The sequence below is a fragment of the Heloderma suspectum genome, chromosome 1, assembly GCF_057233095.1.
Source record: "Heloderma suspectum isolate Gila_16-S chromosome 1, 16-S_ref, whole genome shotgun sequence".
NCBI lineage: Eukaryota > Metazoa > Chordata > Lepidosauria > Squamata > Helodermatidae > Heloderma > Heloderma suspectum.
The window spans coordinates 319,632,878-319,659,298 of NC_139458.1; the positions used below are offsets into that span (position 1 = coordinate 319,632,878).

The following is a 26,421-nucleotide window of genomic DNA, read 5'->3' on the forward strand; positions in this document are numbered from 1 at the left end:
TTTTCTTTTATTGTTTATATCTTGCTTTCCTTGAGCAGTCTCAGAGCAGTTTAAATGGGGTTTTCTTGGGTTCCATCCAGTCTCCTTCTCCTCTTCCCTACATCTCGGAACCCATCTCCACCCCCTGCACATTTTCTCAGGATGTCCCCCAGAGCAGATCTTGGGTGTATGTGTGGGCAGCAGGGAGGAGAAATCTGTTCTGCCACAGTGTCTAATCTTTTGGCAGACAGACACCATTGGCTTTTTTATCTCTTGCCATCTCCCATCGAGCCACTGACCAGGCTGAGACCTTCTTAGCATTAATAATGTTGATCGAATCATGTATTTTCAGCCAATTCTCTGGACTTTTTTGAATTAGAAGGGACTCCACTTTAAACTTACTGTTTTCCATTTGTAGATGGCTGCTTTATGAAGAACCTGGTTTCCAGGGAATCCCTTTAATGTTGGAACCTGGAGAATATCCTCATCTCTCCTTCTGGGAAAAGAAAGAAGCATATGTTAGGTCTATGAGGCCCTTGAAAATGGTGAGATAATGATATGATGTGAAGCCTGATAGGATAGCTGTCATTTCCTAGTGCTCTGTAAAACTCTTTTGAGGTTCAAAATAGCCAAAGGCAATTTGGAAAGTAAAATTTTTCTAAAATATGGTTGAATCCAAAGGAATTTTTCTGTTGGAAGAGGGCAGCCTTTGGATGCAACCTATACATTTTAGCATACTTCTACTTTGAGCCCTTACTATTAATTGTAGTATTTAATAACTTTTGTGAAATTCTAGCCCCACTGAATTTAAAAGGGGCTTTCCTATTTTTATTCAACAGGTTCTTCATTTTATCTTTTGGACCTTAGGAACTGAAGAATAGCTCTTGAATGATGCTGGTAAATTCTTTAACAAAATCAAAGTTTTCTAATAATCTTTCCCCCCCCTATTTTTGTAGGGTGGACGCAAAGTTGAATGTCCTGAGAGCCCAAAGGTAAAAAGATTTATCTCTGACTTTCCTTTTTAATGACTGTGAAACATGAGATCCCCAGATCTATGTATAATAATGCAGTTGTGAATACTGCTCTTTCAAATGAGCTTCTACTAATGTACGGAGAATGCTTATTGCTGACCACATATTTTATGTATTTATCCTTCATATTCATAACCCGCCAAATATGGCTCCTCGGAGCCTTCCAGATGACTGTTTTAAGATAAAGTTTATTTCATTTTCTATTAATACAACACAAATGACTAAACTTATTTTACAAAATATACATTATATCAAAAGTATAATGTATATTATTTGAAGTATGTGCTTTATCCGAAAAACAATCATTATATGTAATCCAATGTTGAGCAAAATTATTTTAAATCTGTGTACTTTCTTGTACCTTTATATAATTAGTTAGTTTTGATATTATAACATTTGCATGTAACTTATATTCCCCTTCAAACACTTTAGATATTATTGAGAGCTTCCAGTACCTTGCATAACATTTTTGTGCTACAACAGTTATGTATGGTGTCAGCTCTTGGTATGCCCAAGGTATATTCTTTGTAAAGGTCCATAAAAAAATCAAAATAGCTAAAGAAAGTTTTAATACCTTTTCACTGTATATATTCAGTGATCAAAAATCTGTCAGTTTAGGACCAGAGGTTAAGGCTATCTCATGTTGGCTCAAGCTCTACAAAGCCAAGGAACTGGAAGCTAAAGCTGATACCTGAACTGATGTGCCCTGTGATTAGTGAGGATGTTGTGCAATGTCACAAATTGCGCTTGCTTGCAAATTTCATACAGAACCAGGACAGCATGGGGCATCTTCGCTGCTCCCAGGTACTCTATCCTACCCAACTGGATTTGGATCTGAAAGGCCAAGGAAAAGTGTAGTTGCACGAAGGGTAAGCTGTAAGCAAGCACAATTTGTAACATTGCACAAGATAATCACTGATAATGGGGCACATCAGTTCAGGTATCAACCTTAGCTTCCAATTTCTTGGCTTTGTGGAGCTTGAACCAACATGAGATAGCCTTAACTCTGGTTTAACTCTTAAACCAGCAGGGTTTTTTTTTAATAATTTAATTTTCCTGGTTTTCGAAAAGGAAATTTCTCCCCAAGGTATTTAAATCTGCTTTCTTGCAAGTCAACCTACATGATACATGGGATTATAAATACTTAATGGTAATAATGATTTCATTTCAAGGTACACACTTATTTTTTAGGTGTATACCTCCAACGAATACTAAATGCAGGTAACCATGTTTGCTAATTAGAACAAATCAAAAGTATAGGAGTAGGGTAATACTTTTATTAGGAATAAGCAAAAGTCACACTCCAGCTCAGAAGGCTTCTTTGTGCTGAATTACAATAAAAAAGGGAGGGTCTAGAGCTGTTTAGCATCAGTGAAAGTGATTTCCTCAGCCTTCAAAATTATATCACTCTTATGTCAGTTGACAATTTCCTGCTACCCCTCCCCCATTGTCAGAATGCATGTGCAAAGGGATCCAAAGTTCTATAGCCAAGTTGTTCATGCATTTAAGCTGTGCAACACATGACTTTACTGCCAAATAATGTATTCAGATTAGCTTTTAGTGACCTAAAAGGACAGCTGTGGGTGGGAAGTCACTGGTTGAAATGTCACTTCAGCCATGAACTCACTGGGTTGCCTTATACAAGCTGCTGCAGTTTCTTTGCATTAGCGCCCCAGTCTCTGGATGATGATATTATAGGCTTATTTTATAGTTCTGCCCTAAGAAGTACTGATAACAATGTATGTGAAAGCACTTTGAGCCATACAGAAAAGCCAATTTTATGTATTCACCATTACCTCTGTTTTGCTAAAGGTAATCATTTATGAAAAGCCGTTCTTTGAAGGGAAACATGTGGAACTTGATTCAGAATTAGTTTCTTTAGCTGAAGAACAAAATGAAAAAGAAGAATCTACAGACTTAGAAAACAATCTGCTCACATCAGTAGGATCCATAAAAGTGAAAGGAGGAATGTAAGTACAAGGAGGGGAAACTGACATTTCAACTGATACCTGCTGTAGTTTGGTGACTATGGACCAGTTTGCATGATCAAACAGCCCACCATGGCTAAAGCCACTGTGGCTTGTGACGCATGTGTTTGACCATTTTGAACATTCAAGCCGCGGCTTATCACGTCGTCCAAACCCAGGGTTGTTTAACCCTCAAGTAACCTTCACTTAAGCACATGCCTAAATCTCTCACATCGAAAGTGTCCCTTATTTCATTTGGAATTTATGACTATTTATTTTAATTTTCGTTTCTATTCATTTTTTATTTTAATTGTTGTTGTTAATGCATTAAGATTCCAAGTTTTATTCATATGTTATCACAGCGTTCATTTTTGGTGTTGAGTTTTTTAAAAACTTTGTTTACCGCTTGTAGTTGGGTTGCTTATGAGAAGCCAGAGTTTGCTGGGCATCAGTATTTGCTGGAAGAAGGAGAATATCAGGAATGGATGGACTGGGGTGGTTATGATGAGCACGTGCAATCATTGCAGCCTGTTCTAGGGGTAAGTTTAAGAATATGTAATACAAGTGGAGACCTAGAAAAACATACAATAATTTGGTTCTCTCTTTTTGTTATATTCCATGGTCTGTCTATATGTGTGAAAAAAAACCCACCCCAATTTCACAGAACAGAAAGGGAAGAGGAGGGGCAGGACAAAGAGGAATAATGTCTTTTCCCCTTTCAATCTCCTTCTCCATCCTCCACCCATGTTTCCTTTCCCAGTCCAGTTAAAAAGCACACATGGGGAAGCAGTCTCTGTGTGTGTGTGTGTGTTTGTTTCAGGATCATGAACAGCAGACCTAAATTGGATGTACAGGAGCTTTAGCAGATCTTTTTGTGGGACAGACTGTGGAGGCACTCTCTGATGCCAGTTACTCCCTTCTGGATCCTATAATTTGTGATAGCATTTTCCCAGGGGGAAGTTGTGAACTCTGGCTGGAGACAATCCATGCATACATGCTGCTGTCTTCTGCTAGTGCTCATACAACCCTGGTTCTCTGCTGATTTGGGGACAAGGGGGTTGGGGAAACTAGGGCTTTTTAAAAACAGCTCCTCCACCTAGATTTTCCTGCATACTCAGGGCAAAGCTGGCATCAAGGGTAGGGGTGGCTGGGCACCTGCTGTGAGCTCACACCTAAGCAGGGGCCCAGTGACCAGAGCCCCCTGGAGTTGCTCCTCCTCCTCTTCCTCCAGCATTGAACCCTGCTTGTTCACCTGCCTCTCACCTTGGCCCAGGCAACGGTGGTGGTGAGAAGGAGGAGCAGTAGATAACAATAATAAAAAGAAAGAAGAGATTCTGCCATCTGAGTTAGTTTGGCTACTTTCAGTTTCCAGTAAGAACTTGTCCTGCTGTTCGGACCTGCATAGCACAATGCTATGCACAATGCTCTATAAGGGAGTGTCTCTAAATTGTCATCATGGAGAGCCCAGACCAGGGCCAGCATCAAGGGTAGATACAGTTAGCCATCTGTTGAGGAAGGGGCCCACTGACATACCAGAAGGGGCCCACTGAGAAGAGCCCCCTGGAGTTGCTCTTCCTCCTTCAGCATTGCAACCTGCTGGTTCACCTGCCTCCCGCTCTGGCCCAGATGTCGGTGGTGGTGAGGAGGAAGAGCAGGAGATGCCACCGCCGACTTGCTCACTGGCTCTCTGTCTGTCAAGCAAGAAAGTGGTAGCAGTGATGAGAAAGAGGAGGAGAACAATTGCTGCTCTTCAAACTAAACAGGAAATGTGTCCCAACCCTGAACAATTGCTGCTGGTGACAATGGTGGTGAAAAGATGGCTCGGATCCTTTTAGGGCATCTTTACACCAGCCTAAAATCCTGCATTTAAAATGGGGCTTTCTGCTTCTGTTTTAAATGCAGGATCACAAGGACTCCCTTTTTCATGTGCTTCCCTTTCCCCCTCCTTCTCCCCTTATCTGAGTCTTCCATTATCTTTCATTGATCTCGCTCCTCTTCTTGTCGCTTTTCCTCTTTTCAGAGGAAACTGAAGCTGAACACAACAGGGTAATTTGATAGCTCATTATCTGCGATCTATTTAAAAACAAACAAAGGGCATTTAGTGCAGGAGACACCTTGAATGATCACAGCGTCATGTAAAGAGCCCACAAACTTCCATGAAGGAGCAACCTCAATTGCAGGATAAAAGCTCAATGTGAAGGAGCCCTTAATCTGTTTGGTCCCCCTCTATACTGTTCACTCCCCTGTTTTGATGGCCAGCATAACTGCATGCAAGACACCCACTTTCTGGATAGGAAGAATGATATTTTCAGGCTGCAGAGACAGTAACATAGTATTTGTTGTGTCATGATACTTTTCTTTTCATTTTTCTTTTCGTTTTTCTTTTCACAGGGTTTGATGCAGCCTCACATGATAATGTACACTGAAAAAGACTTTGGGACTAAAGGTTCCAACATAAACGTGTTGGGAATTATTTCCAATTTGAAGGATACTGGCTATGGCCTAAGGACACAATCCATAAATGTGTTAAGTGGAGTGTAAGTCAGATGTCAAGCTTCATTCTCATGATTAGTGGTTAATTTTAACATATATCAATAAATACAAAGGTATGAAGCATTAATCAGTTACTTGGTATGATTAACTGATGGATCACAATTAGTATTTCTGATCTGATTTGAGTCAGAACTATCCCCTATGTGTAAGGATGGTGTTGTTTTTAAAAATCTTTGACTGTTCCTTGGGCGAATGTGTGAACTTTTAATAAGCACCAGGGTGATACTGTGAACTATTACTTCTGCAGTAAGCTATGCTCATTGTGGGAGTGATTGGGCAGCATCTACTAGCACATCACTCATTCACAACTCCTCACCATATATATATATATAATTTTTTTTAAAACCAAAAAACCAGGTTGTTCTGACGTGCGAACTGGGACTATGTGATGTTCAAGTGTAAACATGCCCCATTGCAAATTGGACTTTGTGGTTAATATACTGATCATACCTCTGTCACTTTGGCTAAGCAGTTTACAGGGCAATTTGGGTGTGTATTTAGGAATATGTCTCAAATGATTAGTGAGCGGTGTGTCGAATGGATTGGTTAAACATGAATCAGAATGAGTGGAAATGGTGAGCGTAAAATATGAAGAAGCAAAGAGCAAAACATACAGCATTCTCATGCGATGCACATTTTGTTTTTCTGATGCCTTCTATGGCTAGCTGGTATAAAATTGTTGAAATCAGTCTTTGAGTATAGACGTGTCTCTGTCTGAATAAAATAAAGTATTGCCACTCATGATATGAAAACTTCTCTGAGTGAATTCATATATGATTTTAAAAGCCTAGTTTTCGCATGTTTCCCTGAAAACCAGATACTAGCTGTGTGACTTAAAGTGAGAAACTGAGAGCAACTGTAGATGCATTATACAATTTAAGAGTGGCAGAGTTGTTTGCTAACAAACTGGACTGAAGAAAGTTACTTGATGCCCCAGAGTATTAAAGCCATGACAACTATGTCAGCTGAAAAAACGTAGATGGTGCAACAAAATCATTATTGACTTCTCAATATTTTAGAATATTGAGACGTATTTTAGAACTGTGCAGTATTGGAGGCTTACATTATACACTTGATCAGGGGCTTGTACAATCCATGTTGTGTTTGCAAATATATGAACCCCCCATTTTTCAGTAGGTACAACTCAGAACAATTTCCTTAATGTCATCAACTCCTTTAAAAAATAAAAAAATCATAACTAAATGGTTGATGAAACTGGGTTTTTCAATAATCTACTTTAATAAAAATCAGCAAATTCATGAATCATGACTGTAGATGAAAATAATATAATTGACTTATTTTTCAGATGGGTAGCTTATGAAAATCCTGACTTTACGGGAGAGCAGTACATCCTTGATAAAGGAATGTACCCCAGCTTTGAGGCTTGGGGAGCTAGGAGTTCTAAGATATCTTCTGTTCAACCCCTAATTTTGGTAAGAAAGTTTTTTTTTACTATTACATACTGTTATTTTTTTAACCACACTTGTATGTTTATCCTGTAACTCTTTAATCAGTATACTTTTGTATATTTCTGGCATAATCTTTGTTTCTTTCCTTTTTATCTCCCTACATTTTAGGACATCGGAAATCACATGGGAAAATTTAAGGTAAAACTTGCAAGATTTTACATAGCAAATATACAGTGCAAGCTGAGTCATTAGTATGATAACCTAAAGAAAAGCCAGGATGTGGGGAGAGGTTGCAGGGAGTATAGTTCACATAGCAGCAACAGAATCTCAGGAAGCTTTAGGAGCAAGAGAAAGGGATTACCAAAAAAGCAAAGTGCATGTCTGAGCCTGTCAAGAGCCAGATACTTAAGAGAAAATGTGTACCTAATGTGCACATCCTAATCCTAACGGGGGGCGGGGGGCAACTTGTGGCCCTCCAGGTGTTTTGGTTTCAACTTGTTCCATCCCTCACCATTGACTATGCTGACTAGGGCTGATGGGAGTTGTAGACCAAAACATGTGGGGGGCCACAAGTTTCCCATCCTTTTCCTCGTCCTTCAAATGCAAGAATATTCCAAGAAGATGTCACACTTCGACGTTCGGAAATCTCTAAAAGAAGGAATTTTCAAATTCAGGTCATCTTCAAAGGATGGGTCTATACACGATGTTATCGTACAGACTTGGTGAACACAAGGAGTGATCGTGAAAAAATGTCTTTGTTTGAACCTGAGGAGACAAATGGGCAGAGGTCCATACATTTTGGATGGCCTTAGTATTGAACCAGAATGTGTGGTCGCCACCAGCCCTGCCCAGTTCCCTGACTCGGGGAAGCAGTGGGGAGAGGTCATGCCTGACATGTACAGAGCTTCAAGGGCACTTGGAAGCAGGGAAGACTCAGCACTACTGAAGGAATGAGCCACACCTTTCTTCCGGGTTTCACACTCAGGAGAAGGACGGGAACTCATCCCTGCTGTCCCTCTGAACTTAGGAGGTCTTGCTGCTTTCAAGTGCATTCAATCAGCATTAGATCAAGTTAGGCCCTAGCCTGTCTTTCACTCTACACTGGGGCAGGCATTCTCCAGGTCAAAAAATACAGTTGCAGCAGGTACAGTTGTGGAGCCCTAACAATAAGGGATAACACTGTCTTTAAGCTTAGTACAAAGAGACTTCACGTCCAGGTCAGGTAATTGCCAGAAAAAGTCAAATTCCACTGCAGATTCATCTTAGTAATAGTTTTTGGAAATGTTGGCTTCTTATGCAGCACAACATAATTTTAAAAATGTAGTCTATAATTTGTATACTTTTGAAAAAAGTGTTTTCTCATATATATGTATGTATGTTTAATAAAAGTGATATTAGAACTATCTGTTCAATGGCTGAGTGTATTGTTTAGAGATAAATACACTCTGCTTTATCTTTAAAGGTCCAGTTATTTTCAGAACCAGAGTTTCGGGGTAGCAGTCAAGTATTTGAGGAAGACATTTCTCAAATTGAAGAGACTTTCCTTGCTAAGTCTTCAAAAATCTTATCTGGCAGGTGAGTACACAGTTGCATCACTGAACTTCACTCAGGGAAGATAGCCGCTTACGGAAGCAAGCTTCTGAGTGTGGAAGAGATTTGGATTATCTGGGTCCCAGTAAATAGGTTGGATGCATCTTTTGATGCATATACCCACCTGGGGCCAGTGGTGGTTGTATGTCACTAGGGGTAGATGGAGGACCATCTCTCTCTTTTTATAAAGTAAAATCTGCCTAAAACATAAGGAAAAGGCTGAAGATGAAGATAGGGATACATTCAGAAATATGGTGGAAGTGGTTTAAATACACATTTTCTGCCTTGAGAACAAATGCCTCAGAAATCAGTGGATGTATGTTCAAATTACTTCCCCCAAACTTCAGGTGTGTCTGAATTAGCTAAATGGAAGAAAACATGTTTTACATTTTGTCTATTGTATTGTATCATATTGATTCTTTTAAAAACATTGTTTCTGTCACCAGCCATCTGTAAGAAAATGAAAACTGCTATATAACATCCACAATCATGACTACATCTGACGCAGCAATCTGTCAGCAAGATTTCAAGTTACACAGAGCTTCTGTTCAATCAGCAATTATTTACATTTTATCTTACATTCTCATTTTCTTCTCTTCTTGCAGTTGGGTTGCATATGATAAGGAAAATTTCTCCGGTAATCAGTATGTGTTAGAAGAAGGAGCCTATCCTGATCTGTCTGCAATGGGCTGCCTACCCCAGACATGCTTGAAGTCACTACAAGTTGTAAATATTGTACGTTTAAAAAAAAAGTTCAGTGGCCATGTGTAGCAGCAATGCTGAATGTGGATGCATGACTAAGTCCCAGAAGCAAATGTGGAGATGAACCTCAAAAACACGCTGTAGAAAAGTTTATTGGGTGCGGGGGAGACCTAGGTGATGTAGTCCTGTGAAATTGATCAATTTGCAAGGCTAGGGGTATTTTTAGGTATTGCAAAATGGGACCATTAATCTATTTAGGCAACTTGTATCCCACCTTTCAGTAGCAGGGCAGCCCACAGTTAGTAAAAGCAATTTAAAGAATAAAATGATGGTTAATTCCTTGCTAAACACAATCCTCTTTTTTAGAGGTGATGTTGTGATTCCTGAAAGATAGGGCCGCAAGCTATAATGTTTTTAATTGGAAGATTAATCAACTAAAGCTTTAAGCACAGGTTAAAATCTGCCCGCAATTAATTAGTAGACTGAGAGCCAAAGTAAATACCTTTCCTCACTATACTCCATTTACTGAAACCGTTTTCTCCCTAGCTCAACTCTCTTCCAGTTTTGGAACTGAGCTTGGAGACAATTACAAGCAATGGAATGACATGAAGTAAGCTAGGGAGGGGAAATTTCACTCTTTATTTAATATTTATTTAAAATATTTCTAGGCCGCCTTTCAAGGCAGGAGCCCTCCCAAGGCAGCTGAAATAGTTTCATTCCCCTCAGCCTCCATTCATACAAAAACAGAAACCTAACTTACTGCTTTGTGGGAACAGGGTAGAGTGATGAATAAATACAGCTGCCCTTTACATCCAGTTTGGCCTTGAGGCTGAAGGATACATCACACAGATGTGCTCACTCTATCTTCTTATGCCTAATTTGATGAAAAAGGAACTAAAAGATGGCTTTTTCTTCCAGTTTGTATCCAGATCTAGAGGATATTGTACACAATCCAGTCTAAGTAAAGCACTTTCAAATACCATTGATTTCAGTGGTATAGAGCCAAGTATAAGTTTAGTCTTTACATTGAAATCAGTGGGACTCAAAGTGTTTAACTCTGGCTAGATTGTGTCCATTCTGTAACTCAAAATGGCACTGCTAATGGATGGAAGAGGGAAGAGAGAGAGAAAATGGTGGCAGAAAGACAAAAAGATCCATTCAATTTTGGTTCTGGCCCTCCCCACCACTGGCTTCAGCCCTGCTCACCACCAACATGCAGCCCCTGACAGATTACCCATGAGGGAATGCAGCTCTTGACAGAAAAAAAAGTTGCCTACCCATACTTTAGAAGTTTGAGATTATTATGACTGATATTTATCACATTTTTAATCCCTCTTCCTAGTCATTTCAGTCTCTGTATCTACAAATATCCATGTTGCTTATAGTTATATATGTATTTCTTCCATTCAATAACTTTTATGGTGCTATAGGATTTCTATACCTACCTCCAAATCCTTCTCTGTAAACTATGCGACACTTGTGACTCTAACCCTTAGGAAATCTCATGAGTCCTTTTGGAAACCTGTAATATGAGAATAAGGCTCATAAAAACACTATGGCCTTGCCCATATCATGTCTAAAATTGGTTGTGTAGGATATGTATCTACTGTGAGCTGTCTAGACTGTTGGGAGAGCTATAAAATGTTAATTTCTGTTAGTAACTCTAATGCAGAGATACTCTAATACAACATTTTTGAGTCCCTTGTGTTTAAAGAATTACAGGTTTGCAAATCTGTAGCACACCTGTTTGTCCATATAGCTGTAGGAGAAGTTCTGCAATTATAGCTACTGCTGACTCATGAAAATGCCAGCCAAGAACAGAAGGTGTGGCTGTAAGTCATCACCTTGCTTCTCCTTCCAGTTTTCATCCCACATTTGGAATCTTTTTCATGAGTAATAGCTTGTATTGTGGGCTTGCCATCCAGCCAGTTCTGCACCATAGAACCTATTTTTCATTTGTCTGAAAGTGGGAATTTATAGTTAGAAGTTATTTAGCTAGGGCTGGGTACTTACGGCCTTTCCAGAGGCTGTGGTTTACCCACAGGGACTGAATCAACCTCCACAAATGCTTCCACTGGGGGAAAATTGTTTAAATGGTAACTCAAGTAGCTGGTAGACTACATTTCTTGCAAAGGGAATAGCAGTTTATGCTAATGAAATATCATTTTTCTCAGAGCAGCATGAAAAAACATAAATACAAGTAGTCTGTAGGGCAAGGGAGCCAATGCTGAGGGATTATCAGCATTGCCCACCTTGCTACAGTGCTCATGAACAAGTTCATAAACATCTTGTAATCATCTGAACCATTGTGAAATAAAAAATGAGAACTTTTCTTTTAAAACAGGAGCTTTCTGAGCCACACATAGTCCTTTTTGAAAAGGAAAACTTCAAGGGAAAGAAAATGGAATTTACTACACAAATCTTAAATCTCCAGTTTCTTGGCTACAATCCTCATGTAGCTTCAGTAGAAATTTGTGGTGGCATGTAAGTTACCATTTGAACTTAGGGGTTTATCATTTGTAGAATTTAAGTATCTATTAAGTGCATTTCATAAAATGCATGGTTTTATGTAATAAAAATGTATTTCTTCTCCTATCCCTATGAAAATGTATAGGCTTGCCTTTGTGGCAGGCTCAGAACAGTCTTTTCAGTCTCAAACATATTCCTGTTTACATATTAGGAATTGAGTCTGAGAACAGTCAGTCCACAGATTTGAACCGGGGTATTTTAGTTTGTCTTAAAAACTGTAACTATGATGTACTGAAGTTTTTACACTCCTAGGTTGTCAGAAGCAGTTTATGTAGCAGAATGTGAGTGTATGCCCCAGCTGTGGGCTGCTAAGGTTTGGAGGTGCCGAGATAATGATAAGCCAGATCCAGGTTTGCTTACAAGGAGCCTTTATTGAGTATTTACAGCACAGAGGCGTACCCAGTGGTTGAATCAGATAGCTTCTCTGAGCCTAGAACCATGGGGTAAAATGGGTTTTATACCATACATGTCAGCAGTGAGGCAGCATGACAGAAGCAAGCGTTAATTAGCGTTCATCTGCAACTTTCCCAGCATAGACTAACAGTGCTTGTTCAGAAGGAAAACAATCAGAACTTTCCCAGCATAGCCACCTGTAACTCGGTATAAACATAGCCTCACTTCTCAGACACATCCTAGGCCCTGATAAGATACTAGCCTTGGTTAGCATGGAATGTGCTGAGGCCATGCTGTCGACCTTTGACTCATCTCACATGCTCAGAGACCCACTAGCAAGGAAATTGAACCAATAATGAACCTAAGCAAAGCATTATGGATCTCTAGGCCCCTCTAAAACTACAGGTGACTTGGTTACAGGCCTGGGGCCAATACAGTGAACTAATTGTGCCATTTTTTTTAACGTAATGGGCAGAAAACTGATTCTAAGTCCCCCAAATCTTGATGAGGAACTTGACATGGATTTGGACAGAGTCCACGTACACCAGTGTTTGTTGAAGGCTGAGCCTGCCCCTCTGCTGTGCAGGCCATGCAATTTCTTTTAATAGTTAAGCACAACTTGCTTGCATGTCTACGATTTTTCACTGTACAACAGACTTTTTCTGAAAGTTCAGATACCTTCACGCTTCCACCTTTAAAAAAACAACAATTTGCTGGTTGTCTTAGGCCTAGTGGAGACCTAATATTTAGCCACAGTGGAAGCTCACCAAAGTTTGTTTCTTTATCCTGGTAAAGATCCCAAACCATGGCTTACCTTGCCAAGCTACACCCTGTCCCCAGAGAGTATATACAGGGAGAGGCCAGCAAGGTTTGCTTTTTACCTACAAGTAGAGGCTGGAGAGATGGGAAATGCTGTGGTATGCTCAATAATGGGTTATATCCCATTAATCCCCCAAATCAGTGGAGCAGGGAGAGAGCATTTCTACCCATTCTTTGCCGCTCCCACAGCATTCCTTCCATCCCCCAAATCTGCTACAGAGGGTTGAGAAAGCCTCCAGAGAAGACTTTGGGGAGGTGCAGGGAGCTGCAGGAGGGAGGAGAGGAGGAATGAGCTGCCTTGAGTGACTGGAGGACAAATCAGCCAATCAATCAAGTCTGCTCATGTGACATTGGATTTCACCCATAATGCTTAACACAGGCCATGGTTTTCAAGCCCATTTCAAAGCCTGGCTTCATATCATTGCTTACATCTAATTCATAACCAACGTTTAGGTTTCTAGACAGACTTAGTCAGGTATTAAGTCTGCATCTAAAGATCCTCTGGAAATTAATGTCCATGTATCAGTACATTACTGTACAAACTTGGGGAGGCTAGAACAAAGGGCAGGCTTAATCCCTTCTCTCCTTTCCTAATGGTGCTTCCCCACTTTTTATGAGCCCTTTTTAGGTATTAGTTATTATGATGGCTTTATTGCACTTAAATATATACCACTATTTGATGCAATATGGCCATAAAATTTCCAACCTACACAAATTTATTTTGAAGCATGTCTCACTGTTTTTCATGGGACATAATTTTAATATATTTGGGGTTGCTGCTGAAGTAAAATCTATAAACTTTCATGTTATATGCTATTGCTATAAAAATTTTAAAGGAATTTTGTTTCTCTTTAACCATATACATTATTCTATGGATCTAGTTAGTAAAGTATAGTTTGTTTCAGATGGATTATTTATGAACACAATAATTATAAAGGCCGTCAGATTTTATTGTTACCTAAGAAAATACCAAACTGGTATGAGTCAAGTGGCTACCACAAAATAGGTTCTCTACGACCTTTACTTCAGGTAAGTGACTATAGCCCACTCCGGGATGTCAAGCCCATCTGAATCTTCTGTCATTCTACTTTTACTATCGCCTAGTCGGCTCTACTCTCCTTGTCTTACTAATGTACAAGAGGACCATTTTAATCACATCATAGAGTACAAACATGATGACCTTGCAAAGATGTCTAGATCTATGATTTAAGGCTTTGAAATGGTAACTTGGATTGCAACACTCAATCCAATTCAAATTAACAATTCTGTCTCTTTAGAACAAAAAGTAAAATTATGTTTGAGTAGCTTAAAATTGACTAAATTGCTCCCTGAAGATTAGCACCAGTAAATTGCATACCGTTTTAGAAGCACCCTTATTCATTTCTAACACATACAGTGTCTTCTCTGAACTCTCAAAAGATCAGATATCTAATTATGGTTGAATGGAAGAAAATCAGGCAGAATAATCTGAACTTCAAGCATAATGATAATGCTCTTGACATTTAAACATTATATAAGATCACTGGTAGACTACTCAGTACTTAATGCTCATTAATATTATTGCAGTTGTCATTTTGAGGTGTTAGAAGTATCTTTTAATATTTAGATTGAAGGCTATGATCTCAGACATCTTGCTAGCAATTAGGCCTGCTGGGCCAGACTATTCAGAAGTAAGTTGAGGATGCACTCACTTGGACCCAAGGCTTTTGTGCAATTCTACAAGTCAAAAGTCATTTATTTATTTATTTCATTTCTAGTCTGCCCAATAACCAATGTTCTCTGGGGTGGATTACAAACAGTTAAAAGACTAAAATGCCATAGAAACAGGTAAAATAGATAATACAAATTTTTTTTAAAAAATACAATGGAATGCAAAACAAAAATCTAGAACTAGGAACAAAGAAAGGTCTTTCCCTGGCACTAAAAAGATAACAACGTAGGCACCAGGTAAACTTCTTTGGGGAGTTCATTCTAGAATTGAGGTGCCACAACTGAGAAGGCCGTCTCTCTTGTAGCTACCTATCTAGCTTCCTTTGGTGGGGACACCTGGAGGACAGCCTCTGAAGATGACCTAAGGTTCCGAGCAGGTAAATATGGGAGGAGATGTTCCTTTAGATACTCTGATCCCAAGACCTTTAGGGCTTTAAAGGTCAACACCAACACTTGGAATTTGGCTCAGAAACGGATTGGAAGCCAGTGCAGCTGATGAAGCACTGTCATCACATGATCATATTGGCCAGTCCCGTTTGGTAGGCTAGCAGCTCTTTTTTGAACCAACTGAAGTTTCTGAACCATCTTCAAAGGTAGCCCCACATACAATGCATTGCAGTAATCCAACTGGGAGGTTACCAGAGCATGGATAACTGTCACCATACTATCTCTGCCCAAATAGGATCGCAGTTGTTATATCAACCTAAGCTGATAAAAGGTGCTCCTGGCCACCTGGGCGTCAAGTGACAATGATGGATCCAGGAGAACCCCCAAGCTTTGTGCCTGATCTTTCAGGGGGAGTGCAACCCACTCTAGGGCAGGTTGAACACCACTCAACAGGGCAGAAGAACCATCTGCCAGCACTACCTCCATTTTGTCTGGTTTGAGCTTCAGTTTGTTGGCCCTTTTTCAGTCCATTACCCTGCTCAGGCACCAATCCAGGACATGCACTGCCTCACCTGGGTTCGATGAAAAGGAGAGGTAGAACTGGGTGTCATCGCCACCTTAGTACACATCCCTGAATAACTTCCCCCAGCAGTTTGATGTAGATGTTAAATAACATGAGGGATAAAACTGAGCCCTGTGGAACCCTGTGACGTAATTGGCACAGAGCACAGCAATAATCCCCCAGCACCACCTTATAGTGCTGGGGATGGAAACACTGTAAAACGGTGCTCCCAACCCAGACGGCTGCTCCAGAAGGCTACTATGGTTTTTTAAAAGTCTCATGTGACTCTTCATAGAAAGTTTCTTCTCATTTACAAAATTCCTACCTTCTTGCCAGTTGAAATACATGAAAGATACTAACTGTTCACTTGTCTATCTCAACACAAATTAACAGATATTAAACTTTATTTCTTATGAAAAAATCTAAATACTTGACAGGAAAGCTGCTTCACACATGCCATTTTTCGTACATCAGTCTTCCCCAGGCTGGTGTTTTGGACTAAAACTCCCGTCACCCCTTACAATTGGCCACAATGGCTTGGGCTTATAGGAGTTGTAGTCCAAAAAAACTGGAAGGCACCAGGTTAGGAAAGGTTGTCTTACGTGAATATCGTTTCTAGATAGGAAAGATGGTTACTATGTGTATATCATATATAATGAATGGACACAATTATATTCATCCCATTACCTATATGAAAATAGTATCCATATAATAAAATTAGCATGTATGATGTAGACTTGTGTGGGCGTGTATGTCTGTCTGTCTTATACATATTTGTTTCTGTAATCCCAATTATAATACTATAATGTGCAGATGCTTGAGAATATTACATTGTTGTTTTGCTGAGGATAGCCAGATAGACAAAATAATGCTTGTAGACATTGTGCTTCAAGAGTTGTGGGTTTGTTTGTTTTTTTCAGAAACGAGTGTACTTCAGACTTAGAAACAAAGGCACAGGAAAATTCATGTCAATTGATGGAAATATAGATGACTTGAATCTTCTAAGGATACAAGTTACAGAAGATACTAAATCTGATGAGCAAGTCTGGGTTTATCAAGATGGATTCATCAAATGTAGGGTAAGGTTCTATATCAAACAGCTCTTGCTAATATATGTTCAGCGTCCTTCACACAGTTTCCATAAGAAAAATAGAAAATAGTATTGTCATAGGAGAAAGAGAACACTAGCTGAAATGGATCCATTCTCTTTGTTTTTCATTGCGGAGAGGAGCTCTTCAACCATTTCTGCTTTGTTGAAGAACATGGTGATGCCTATTTTCATATTTGTTTTGTTGTTTCTGTTAACATGGCTGGGGTAAACAGAAGGTAGATCTGGAACTACTGGTTGACCTCAGGGTGATTTGTAATTCTCACTTTTTTTTTTAACAGCAATAGGAATAAATGCTCCTCCCCTCTCAATAATTAGGCTGCTGAGATGGAAGAAACCTTGGGGTGAAAACCAAGAGTAGATTTTTGTGTGATAGGACTGTGACTTCAGTTCTGGTACAGAAAACAAATTCCTGGCCTGAGCGTGTGTTCAGGGTTACCGATGTTCCTTAATTCTAAGAATATGCACCTGAGTCCAGTTGATGGACCTTGGGTTTTTAGGAAAAGCAAAGTAAATCCTGCATGCCTAAAGTCTGCTTTAGTGAGCGTAGAGGCCCTTGGCATGGGGCCACCAATGGACTCCTCCCTGGCACAAAACAGGGACCTTGGACTGCTGCCAGTTACTCCCCCTCTCCCCCTTAGATTTGGGGGATCATAGATGGCAGCTGTCCACTGCAGAGTGACTCCGCTCCCATCGAATAGTGTTGCCTGCTGGGCAAGCAAATTGGGGTGGGGAGGAGAGGAACACCTGGTGGCAGAAGTACCAGGTTTGTGGGGGGGGGAGGTGGGGGAGTCTTGATAGGCACCAGGGCTGGCAGCACTGCTGAGTGGGGGCCAAAGGGCAGAGGATAGGCATTGCCCCAGAGGGCCCTACCTGGATAGATCAACCCCAGTTGCTGCTCCAGGATGCTGGGTGTTGGTGCAGGACCTATCTTCTAATATCTTCTTCTAAAATTGGATTTTCTAAGATTGCAGCTCCATATCAATTCTTAAAGGAAACAGAAAGGACTTCTGCTATAGAATATGTTTCCTCCCTTGATTAATTAACTTGTTATACCAAGTTCAGTAGTTGAACCTTATGTTCAAGACTGTGTTTTTGTCTTTAAAATCTCTAATCACATTCAAACAAAAACAAGATGACTGAATAACAAGGAAGAACTGAAACTGAGGCCAGCTTTGAGTGCAACAAGTGTTTGGGGGCAGGGGCAGCAAGTAGGAATCAGCAAAGAGTAAGTTATTGGATTGTATTAATATTTTTTGTTCTGCCCTTTCCTCTGCTGACTTGACCTTAGGATTCTGAGCCCTTCAGAAACAAGGTTTCTTTATATTTGCTATTACCAACCCTGAACCATTGACAATGAATTATGAAAGGAAATGTTGAACTGTAAAAACAGTCTGTTGGAGCATTAATAATACTCTTGTTGCCTGATTCCTGCTTTTAGGACATTTTGCTGTTTTTGAATCAACTTACAAACTTATCTCCTTTTTCAAGGCTTGCTACTACACTACCTGCCAGTACTAGCCTAGCTGCCAAATCCAAACAGCTCACTCAGAAGAAAATCCGATTGAGTTACATACTTCTGTGATCAAAGTGTTTATCTTTTTTCAAGCGCTAACATCAAATGAAGTGAACAGAGCTTGAGTGACAATCCATCTGCCTGTTTGTCTCTTGTTTTCAAAGTTGTATAACATCTCTCAAAGCCTTCTGCCAAAGGGAGAGATTTCTCAACTGCATCAGTTACTTTCTATTAGAGGAATGATTTCCTTCTTTTCAATAAACTCAAAAGCGAGTTCAAACATAGACAAATCATTAGCTGTGGACTTATGACACACTGTACAAGTGGAGGTGTTGATTTTAATGCCCCACCTAAAACAATACAAAAGGGTTTTCAGTATTTTCAATGGTGGTGTTTGGTAATATTCAAGTGGTGTTACACCATGGCTTTCATTTCCCTTCATTTGAGCACATTCAGCTAAATTCTTGCAACCCAGCCCTAAGCAGAATTGGGAAGAGGCAATTACTCAGTAATTTGCAAGAAGAAGGTCCCTGGAATCTCCTGTTAAAAAGATGTCAAGCAGTAGGGCTGTGAAATGCTATCACACATATACTTGCAGAGAGAGAGAGAACAGGCTAGGTGGATCAGTCATCATTATTATAATTATTACATTTATATACCACGTTTTTTCCTCCTGCAAAGAGCCCAAGGTGGCTTACATGGTCATCCTCTCCATTTTATCCTCACAACAACCCTGTGAGGTAGGTCATGGCTCACCTTTGCCACACAGAAAAGATCATGCTAAAGTGCTACAAAATCTTTAGAATTGAAAAAGAAAAGTATTCTAATCACTTGACATTCAAGATACGTTGAATTACAAGGGTTTGTGACTAGCCCAAAGTCACCCTGTGAGCTTCATGGCCGAGTGGGGACTAGAACCAGGATCTCCCAAGTCCCAGTCAAGCACCCTAACCACTATACCACACTGGCTCTCTGGCAGCTTCAGATATCCATTTATTTCAGCATGTTTACTTAGAAGCCAGGGTCACAGAATCATAGAATAGTAGAATCGTAGAATAGTAGGGTTGGAAGGGGCCTACAAGGCCATCGAGTCCAACCCCTTGCTCAGTGCAGCCAGCCCCCTGCTCAAGGTCCTTTGATTGCATTTCCTTGCAAGTTAAGCGTGCTTAGAAAGCTGCCTTGGCGAACAGAGAATTTATATTAAGATTGTTCATGTTTGTAATTCAACGTATCTTGAATGTCAAGTGATTAGAATACTTTTCTTTTTCAATTCTAAAGATTTTGTAGCACTTTAGCATGATCTTTTCTGTGTGGCGAAGGTGAGCCATGACAAAACTTCAACAGAATTGGTCGAGTTACTATAAGCCTGAGTTAACAGGTCATAATGTTAATGTGTGGAAATAACTACTAGAATCTCTACACACTGGAAATCAGTTTGTTTTTACCATAAATTGCCATGAGTCATGAAAATATCCACAAATATGTATGCATGCTATCCATACATATGCACAATTACTACAGTGGTTATAAGAGCAAGGATCTGATTGATACTTTTTTTTAACTGCACAGCTGGCTGAAGACTTTTGCGTAACAATTGTAGGAAACCTGATCACTCCTGGTGCAAAACTGGGCCTGGCACTTCAGCAGAATGAGGAAAAGCAAAACTGGAGTATTAAACCAGATGGCAGAATCTTCAGCAAGATGAAACCAAATTTGGTATTAGATATTAAAGGTAAGAACTTCTTGGTGGTAAGTTATGAGTATCTCTGAGATGACATGCACTGAGAATAAACTTCCATAAGATAAATGGGAAGAAATACAATGCTCCGTTTGGTTCACTTTAGATCAGGAGTGGGCAGAAGGAAGATCTGGATCTACAGGTAGATATCTGGGTGATTTTGCAGAAGATCATCAAGGGTTTCTGACTCCCAGTTGTTTAACAACAAGTCTCCTTCCTCTAAATAATTAGGCTCTTGAGATGGAAGAAAGCTTGGGGAGAAAACCAAGAGTGGATTTTTGTATGCCAGGTCTGTGAGCTCAGTTCTGGTGCTAAAAAGCAATGCCTGGGCTGAGCATGTACTCAGGGGTACCTTGTTCCTTAATTCCAAGAGTATTGCTCCCACCCCACCCAAGCCATTGCTTTGCACCTGGCTCTGGTTTGGTGGACCTTGGGGGTTTAGTAAAAAGCAGAGTAGATCTCACAAGTCTGAAATCTGCCCGTCCCTGCTTTAGGACTGTGCAACATGAAGTGCACAAATTCCACTTGTGCCTCTCAGTAATAGCCCAGTATATTCTGGTAGCTACCATCCTTCCCATGTTTTCCAAAATAGGTTAGAAAGAGATAATTTTTGAGCCCTTATATCTAATGTGAATTTGAAGACAAAAGTTCACTTTTGCCTAGGTAGGAGGCATGGACAATGCATGTAAAGAGTCAAGAACATGGTTTACTTTAATATCTCGTAGAAGATTCCTGAAAAACCAAAATACATCCTCATAATAGAATGGCTAAGGCGGGAGTGGGGGGGAGAGCGCCACTATTGTTTCCTCCAAATCTCCCCAGTAACACACACCACGAGAATATTCTCCCGCCATCTGGGTTACATTGATTTGGGTGAATGCTTTTTAAAAATGATGCTTTTCACTGCTCAAATGGGAGAAAAGTTTGTAAAATATCAAAGGGGGCATAATTTTAGTTTCTTAATAGTGTTTTGAATGTATCCTTTGGCTGTTAAGAAATCATTTTGCCACTGAGTTTAAGGCTGATAATTGTATCCAGTGTGATTTGTAGGAGATACTGGTCCTTATCTAGCTTTAGTCATGGACAAATAGTACCAGTAACTGGTTTCCTAAGCTGTGATCTCCATTCACAATAAAAGACATATCCAGCCATTTTAATAGAGTTCTGATGAGCATTGCAATTCAGATGTGTATTGACAACATATGCAATAGAATATTTATGTTCATGGCTCTCAGTTGCTGGATTAGTGTAACTGTCTTTTCTGAACACCAGAGCAGTTTTATATATGTAGGCAGTATAATGTCAATTTTTTAAGAGAGTGGGCACCCTTGAGCAGATACTGGGTTTATCATAGGCCATGTAGTAAATCCGATTTTTCTTTGAACAACTGCATGTGAATAGATAATGAAAGTACAAAATCATTCTAGTTGTAAGATCTATTACTTGTATCAAAGCAGTTTAGTGTATTATTCCTCAGTTAGCAAGGCTAATATTTACTGAATAACTTCTAGACATATCAATGTTTAGTCTAATACTAGAAAACCAACAGGGTGTCTCGTGGAACCTTAAATACTAAAAGAAAAGTATTAGACATTCATTCCTGTCTTGGCATATGAGTTTGTACTAGTTCATAAAGGGTGTAATGATGCCCTCTTGAGGCTGTAGTGAATTATTATGGAATAATACAGTAACAGCACAATCCTATGCATGTCTACTTAGACATATGTCCTGTTGTTCAATAGGACTTACTTCTAAGTAAGTGTATATAGGATTGCACTGTAACTTACTAGTCATGCAACCAATAGCTATAACAGCAAATTCATTTTGTTGCATTTAGGGTGCAATCCTATGCAAGTTTAGACAGAAAAAAAAAAGCCTACAACTTCCAGCATGCCCTAGCCAGCATAGCAGGCTGGAGCATGCTGGGAATTGTAGGCCTTTTCTCTGTCTAAACTTGCATAGCACTGCACCCTTAATCCTTTTTTCTTTTTTTTAAGAAAAAAAATTACTACACTGTTACTAGCCACTGTGAAAAACTATTTCAGGTAACTTATCAATAACTGGAATTATTCCTAAATTATCTCTCAACTTATGCCAAATACCTTTCACCACCTTGTACTCTTCCAAAATTGTTTCTTACTAATGAAAATACACAACTGAACATTTAGAGAAATAATTTGTATTTTATTTTTTATTAACTGTAAGCGTGGCATTGATAAGGCTTTTTCTTAAAATCTACAATGCTCCCCCCCCAACCCACACTTCTAAGGTTTTATTTTAATATGTACATATGTAATATGTATCTTACATATCCTTTATGTAAGGATTCCTTACATATTTAAGGAATGGTTTTATTTTGTTAAAATACTTATAGACTGCCTTTCAGCTCCTGCAATCCATCCTGAAAATATAATATAACCTTTTCCTGTTAGCTAAAGATATACCAGGTCTTATTTTACATTGCACTTGCAGGGTTTGCATGCAGCAGAACCAGTATGCTAATCATTTTGATGAGTAAGCATTCTGTATGAAAATTCCTCCTGATTAGTGACAATCAAGATGCTTAAATGCTTGTATAAATTCAAGAACACAAATTATATGAGTTATAGATATATATTCAGTCTGAAACTTAATATCGACATCAACTACTGTCTCAGAACATGGTCTGAAAGTATATGATGCAGCCACCTTTCTGAAGTTAAGCTGATCTGGGTCTAGTTAATGCCTGGATGGAAGACTACTTGGGAACCCTATATTTGCCACCTTGCATCCCATAGAAGATAGGCACGATGGAAATATAAATGAACAAATTACACTCATAAATCAGAAACTTAAAATTTGGTACACACATGTCCCCAGTGGTCCCAGTCCAACCCAAGTTATGACTAAGTCCCTAGTAAACAAGGTAATCTTTGTAAACTGCCCGGAGAGCCTCAGCTTGGGGCGGTATAGAAATGTGAAGATTAACTACTTTCAAAAGGAGAGTTTTATGTCTCTCAAGGAAACTTACAAGAAAACTTGGGAACCCTGTTTACAGAATGAGGTATCTGTAAGTTCCTCACAGTGAAGGTATGAAGTATACCCTAAAATATTTGCTGCAAACATTCATAGCAATATAATACAATGCAATATAGTACTATCTTAGATTGGGGAGCAAGACAGTCAGGAACATCCATCTATACATGCAGAGTGCAGCATCCATTTGCATGGCACTCCGTGGTGGGGGGAGGAGAGGGAATGCATTCAAAAGTGGACCACTCCTGAAGCATTTCCTATCTACCACATGTGGTTCTGCAATGCTTACGTGCGGCCCCATTTCTGTACATCTTCACTCATCTCTCTCGCATGTATTTTGAAGCATTACTGATCGTTGTGAGTCCACGGAAATCAGATGCAAGGATTTTAAAACATAGACTAAACTGTATATAAGCAAGAGTGTAATCCTACTGGAAGGCAGCAAGTATAGACAGAGAATGAGGCAGCACCCATCCTAACCATCTGTCTTTGGATCCCAAATGCTATACTGACATTATTAATACTTCATTTTAGGCGGGAAACACTATGATCAAACCCACCTCGTTGTCAGTTCAGTCAGTGAAGACAAGCTAACACAGTGCTGGGAGCCACTGGTCATTTAAAAGCAATTCTGCTGCAGGAGGCACAGAATGAAAATGAGACCCATCCAGAACAGTATATGAAGAATGGCAGAGAATGTGACATCTGACAAAGCTTGTGCAGTCTTCACAATAATTTCAAGAAACAAAGTTTAGCACACTATCCATCACACTGTAGCCCTGTGCAGGTGCGCACCCTCACCTAATTGCAGTCATGTGATGGGAAGAGTGGTGCTGTGCTTTCTGCCCCCATCCCCTCTGTCATGCCCCTTTTGTCTAGCCCTGGGTATGGTGAGGGAGGTCTGAAGCGGGGAGCCTGTGCTATAGGCATAGGCTCCCCATACAATTTAAAGCTCCTCAACTGAATGTGGAGCCTACATATGTAGCAGGCGTCCCACTTCAGACCTTCCTCTTCGACACATGGAGGACAATGGGTGGCAAAAGGGAGCAGGGCAGGCATGCATGGCTCTGCTTTCCCTTCTTAGTGACTGGAATCACCTGCAGATGCACATAAGGCTATAATGTGTGTTATGTATATATGTTCTGTATTAAGGGCTAATAGCCTTACCCCTGCAGTAAGTTGTATTTTTTGCTCTTCAAAAGTGAAAATGTATCACCAGCCATTATTTTCCATCACAAGTTACTAATTCAGAATGTATTTTAATGTCCAATTTTAAATTATTTCTGAAGACCTATTTTAATGTCTTGACACTCTAGGCTCCATGCTGAAACAGAATGTACCTTTTTGCACTGGAAACATTTTTTTTTGGAAACTCACCTCTAAGTATTCTAGTTGAACCCAAAATAACGAACTGTTCACTCATACAATTCAGCTCGTGTCAGGCGATTTTAAAAAATGAGATTACTACATTATAGTTAAATATTTTAGTAAGGTAAATAAATGTTTTAAAGCCTATGATGCCGTTTTATATCATAGATAAATATGTAACAAACACATTTCCTGCCAGCTGAGCTTTTCAGATGTCAAGAAGTTTATCCATTCCATATCTGCATAGCTGCCTTTACACAACTTATAAGTATTGTATTTGTAAATGGCAAATGTACTTCTTTCACATTTGAAGCTTTTTAAATTCCTGTAATTTGCTAAATTAAAAAACTATTAGATTTCTTATTTTCAAACACCACCTGGTTACTTCCCAACTTATTAGCTCTAAATCTCTCCAGGCTAACTCATTACCTGCATTTTGCACATACATTTTGTGTGTCCTCAGAGTTACTTCAGTGTTAGGCTCTTTTCTTCTGTAGCATCTGCACATACAGTTTCATTAAGATTCCAGGTTTTCCCTAATTTACATCCCCTTTGTACCTGCACATGCTGCAGAAAACTGGTGCTATCCTATGCCATGAACATGCAGTATTGCTACATTTGACAAGCCACTGGCACCCGCAGATTTATGTTCATAAGAAACAGTAGTTAGTCTAAATTCTACAATAATCCACATTGTCCCTTGAAGATTGCTTAGTTGCTAGTAAGTAAAGCTTGATTTAACACCCAAGTACTTCTGGTGAACTAAAAACCCTAAAGGAGCTGGTTCATTCTGCGAATGTCCACCTTGCGAATCATACTAAAGCAAAAAAACTCCCCTCCTGTTACATTCAGTAGTGGAGAACATAAAATAGAATAATTACTGAGAAGAAAAGTGAATAGTACCTGCTATTTAAGAATCTCTAGCTAGACTACAGCGATTTCCAAGAAAAAGCAGCTTAAGATGGCTCTTGCAGTACTACCCTTATTGTCTTTTCCAGTGTGAAGGCTACTGTTATTTCTGCTACCATGTTTTTTTAAATGTCCTGACGTAAACTACTTATTACCAGTGGCAACTTGCAGTTTTAGAGTGCTTACTCACATGTCCTGTTATGATTTAACAACTCCCCACTGACTCACGTGGACAACACTACTTCATTAATTTGTCAGTGTTTACTAGGAAATTAGCACAGACAATCCAAATTTTAAAAAAAAGAAATCCACTTCTCACCCCTCTGCTGTACAAATTATTGCAATAGTTAACATTTAGCTACAATGTTTTTCTGGTGCTCTTTAAAAACATGCTTCTTACTTCCTTGCAACAGAAAACATTTTTGGTTTTAAGGTGTGGTACTTACGGAAAAGGTTTCTGTACCCAAACTATTGTATAAACATATGTATTTTACAAATAAATATTACTCAGATGAAATCTGTTGGGTGTGTTTTACAATTTGGGCTAAGAATTCTGGCAGAGTATCCAGGAAGCAGAGACAGCAGGAACAGCAAGCTGCTGATACTATATGCGGAGTAAGAGCCATTCTCCCCAGAGGCCCTATAAGAGTGTAATTTAAAGCATGTATATGACCCAAAATGGAGCACAGACAATTATGTGTGCAATGTTTGCTACCAAAGAGTGAGAAGGTAGACCTTTGTTACAATGTTTCTGTGGCTACATGAGTTCCCCACAATTTATACACTGTTGATGCTGCTGATATCTATAGAAGCAAGGTATTAATGCATTTTTTAAAAAAAAAAACTTTCAACCACACATACTTGTTATCCACCATAGTTCTTATACAGAAATGCAACGCACCCCGCCCCAAGCCCTTTAAAGCTCCCTTACAGACAGCTTAAGGCTTTTCCACACACACACACACACACACCCCACACACACATCAATATGCAGTGTTAGCCATATGTGTAAAGTGTATCGAGTTTCTGTTCTTCTCCCATAGCAGTGTTGAAGGAGGTTGTGGCAAAACCATTGTAGGAGATGCAGTTGGGAAATGTTAGAAGTGCGTGTGTGTGTGTGTGGGGGGAAGTATTAT

The 26,421-nt window shown here is 39.6% G+C and overlaps 1 protein-coding gene across 1 annotated transcript in view; it reads left to right on the top strand.

The window, feature by feature from the left end:
• CRYBG1 (crystallin beta-gamma domain containing 1) overlaps positions 1-25,799 on the top strand; it is a 137,972-nt gene extending 112,173 nt beyond the window's left edge. The window contains exons 10-23 of the mRNA XM_084827216.1: positions 398-524; positions 936-971; positions 2,823-2,980; positions 3,390-3,516; positions 5,369-5,514; positions 6,837-6,963; positions 7,108-7,137; positions 8,402-8,514; positions 9,135-9,264; positions 11,576-11,715; positions 13,878-14,001; positions 16,552-16,710; positions 19,825-19,987; positions 23,543-25,799. Coding sequence (XP_084683342.1) covers positions 398-524; positions 936-971; positions 2,823-2,980; positions 3,390-3,516; positions 5,369-5,514; positions 6,837-6,963; positions 7,108-7,137; positions 8,402-8,514; positions 9,135-9,264; positions 11,576-11,715; positions 13,878-14,001; positions 16,552-16,710; positions 19,825-19,987; positions 23,543-23,631 — 1,669 coding nt within the window. The 3' untranslated portion in view covers positions 23,632-25,799. The remainder of the gene's footprint in view (positions 1-397; positions 525-935; positions 972-2,822; positions 2,981-3,389; positions 3,517-5,368; positions 5,515-6,836; positions 6,964-7,107; positions 7,138-8,401; positions 8,515-9,134; positions 9,265-11,575; positions 11,716-13,877; positions 14,002-16,551; positions 16,711-19,824; positions 19,988-23,542) is intronic.
• The last annotated feature ends 622 nt before the right edge of the window (positions 25,800-26,421 follow it).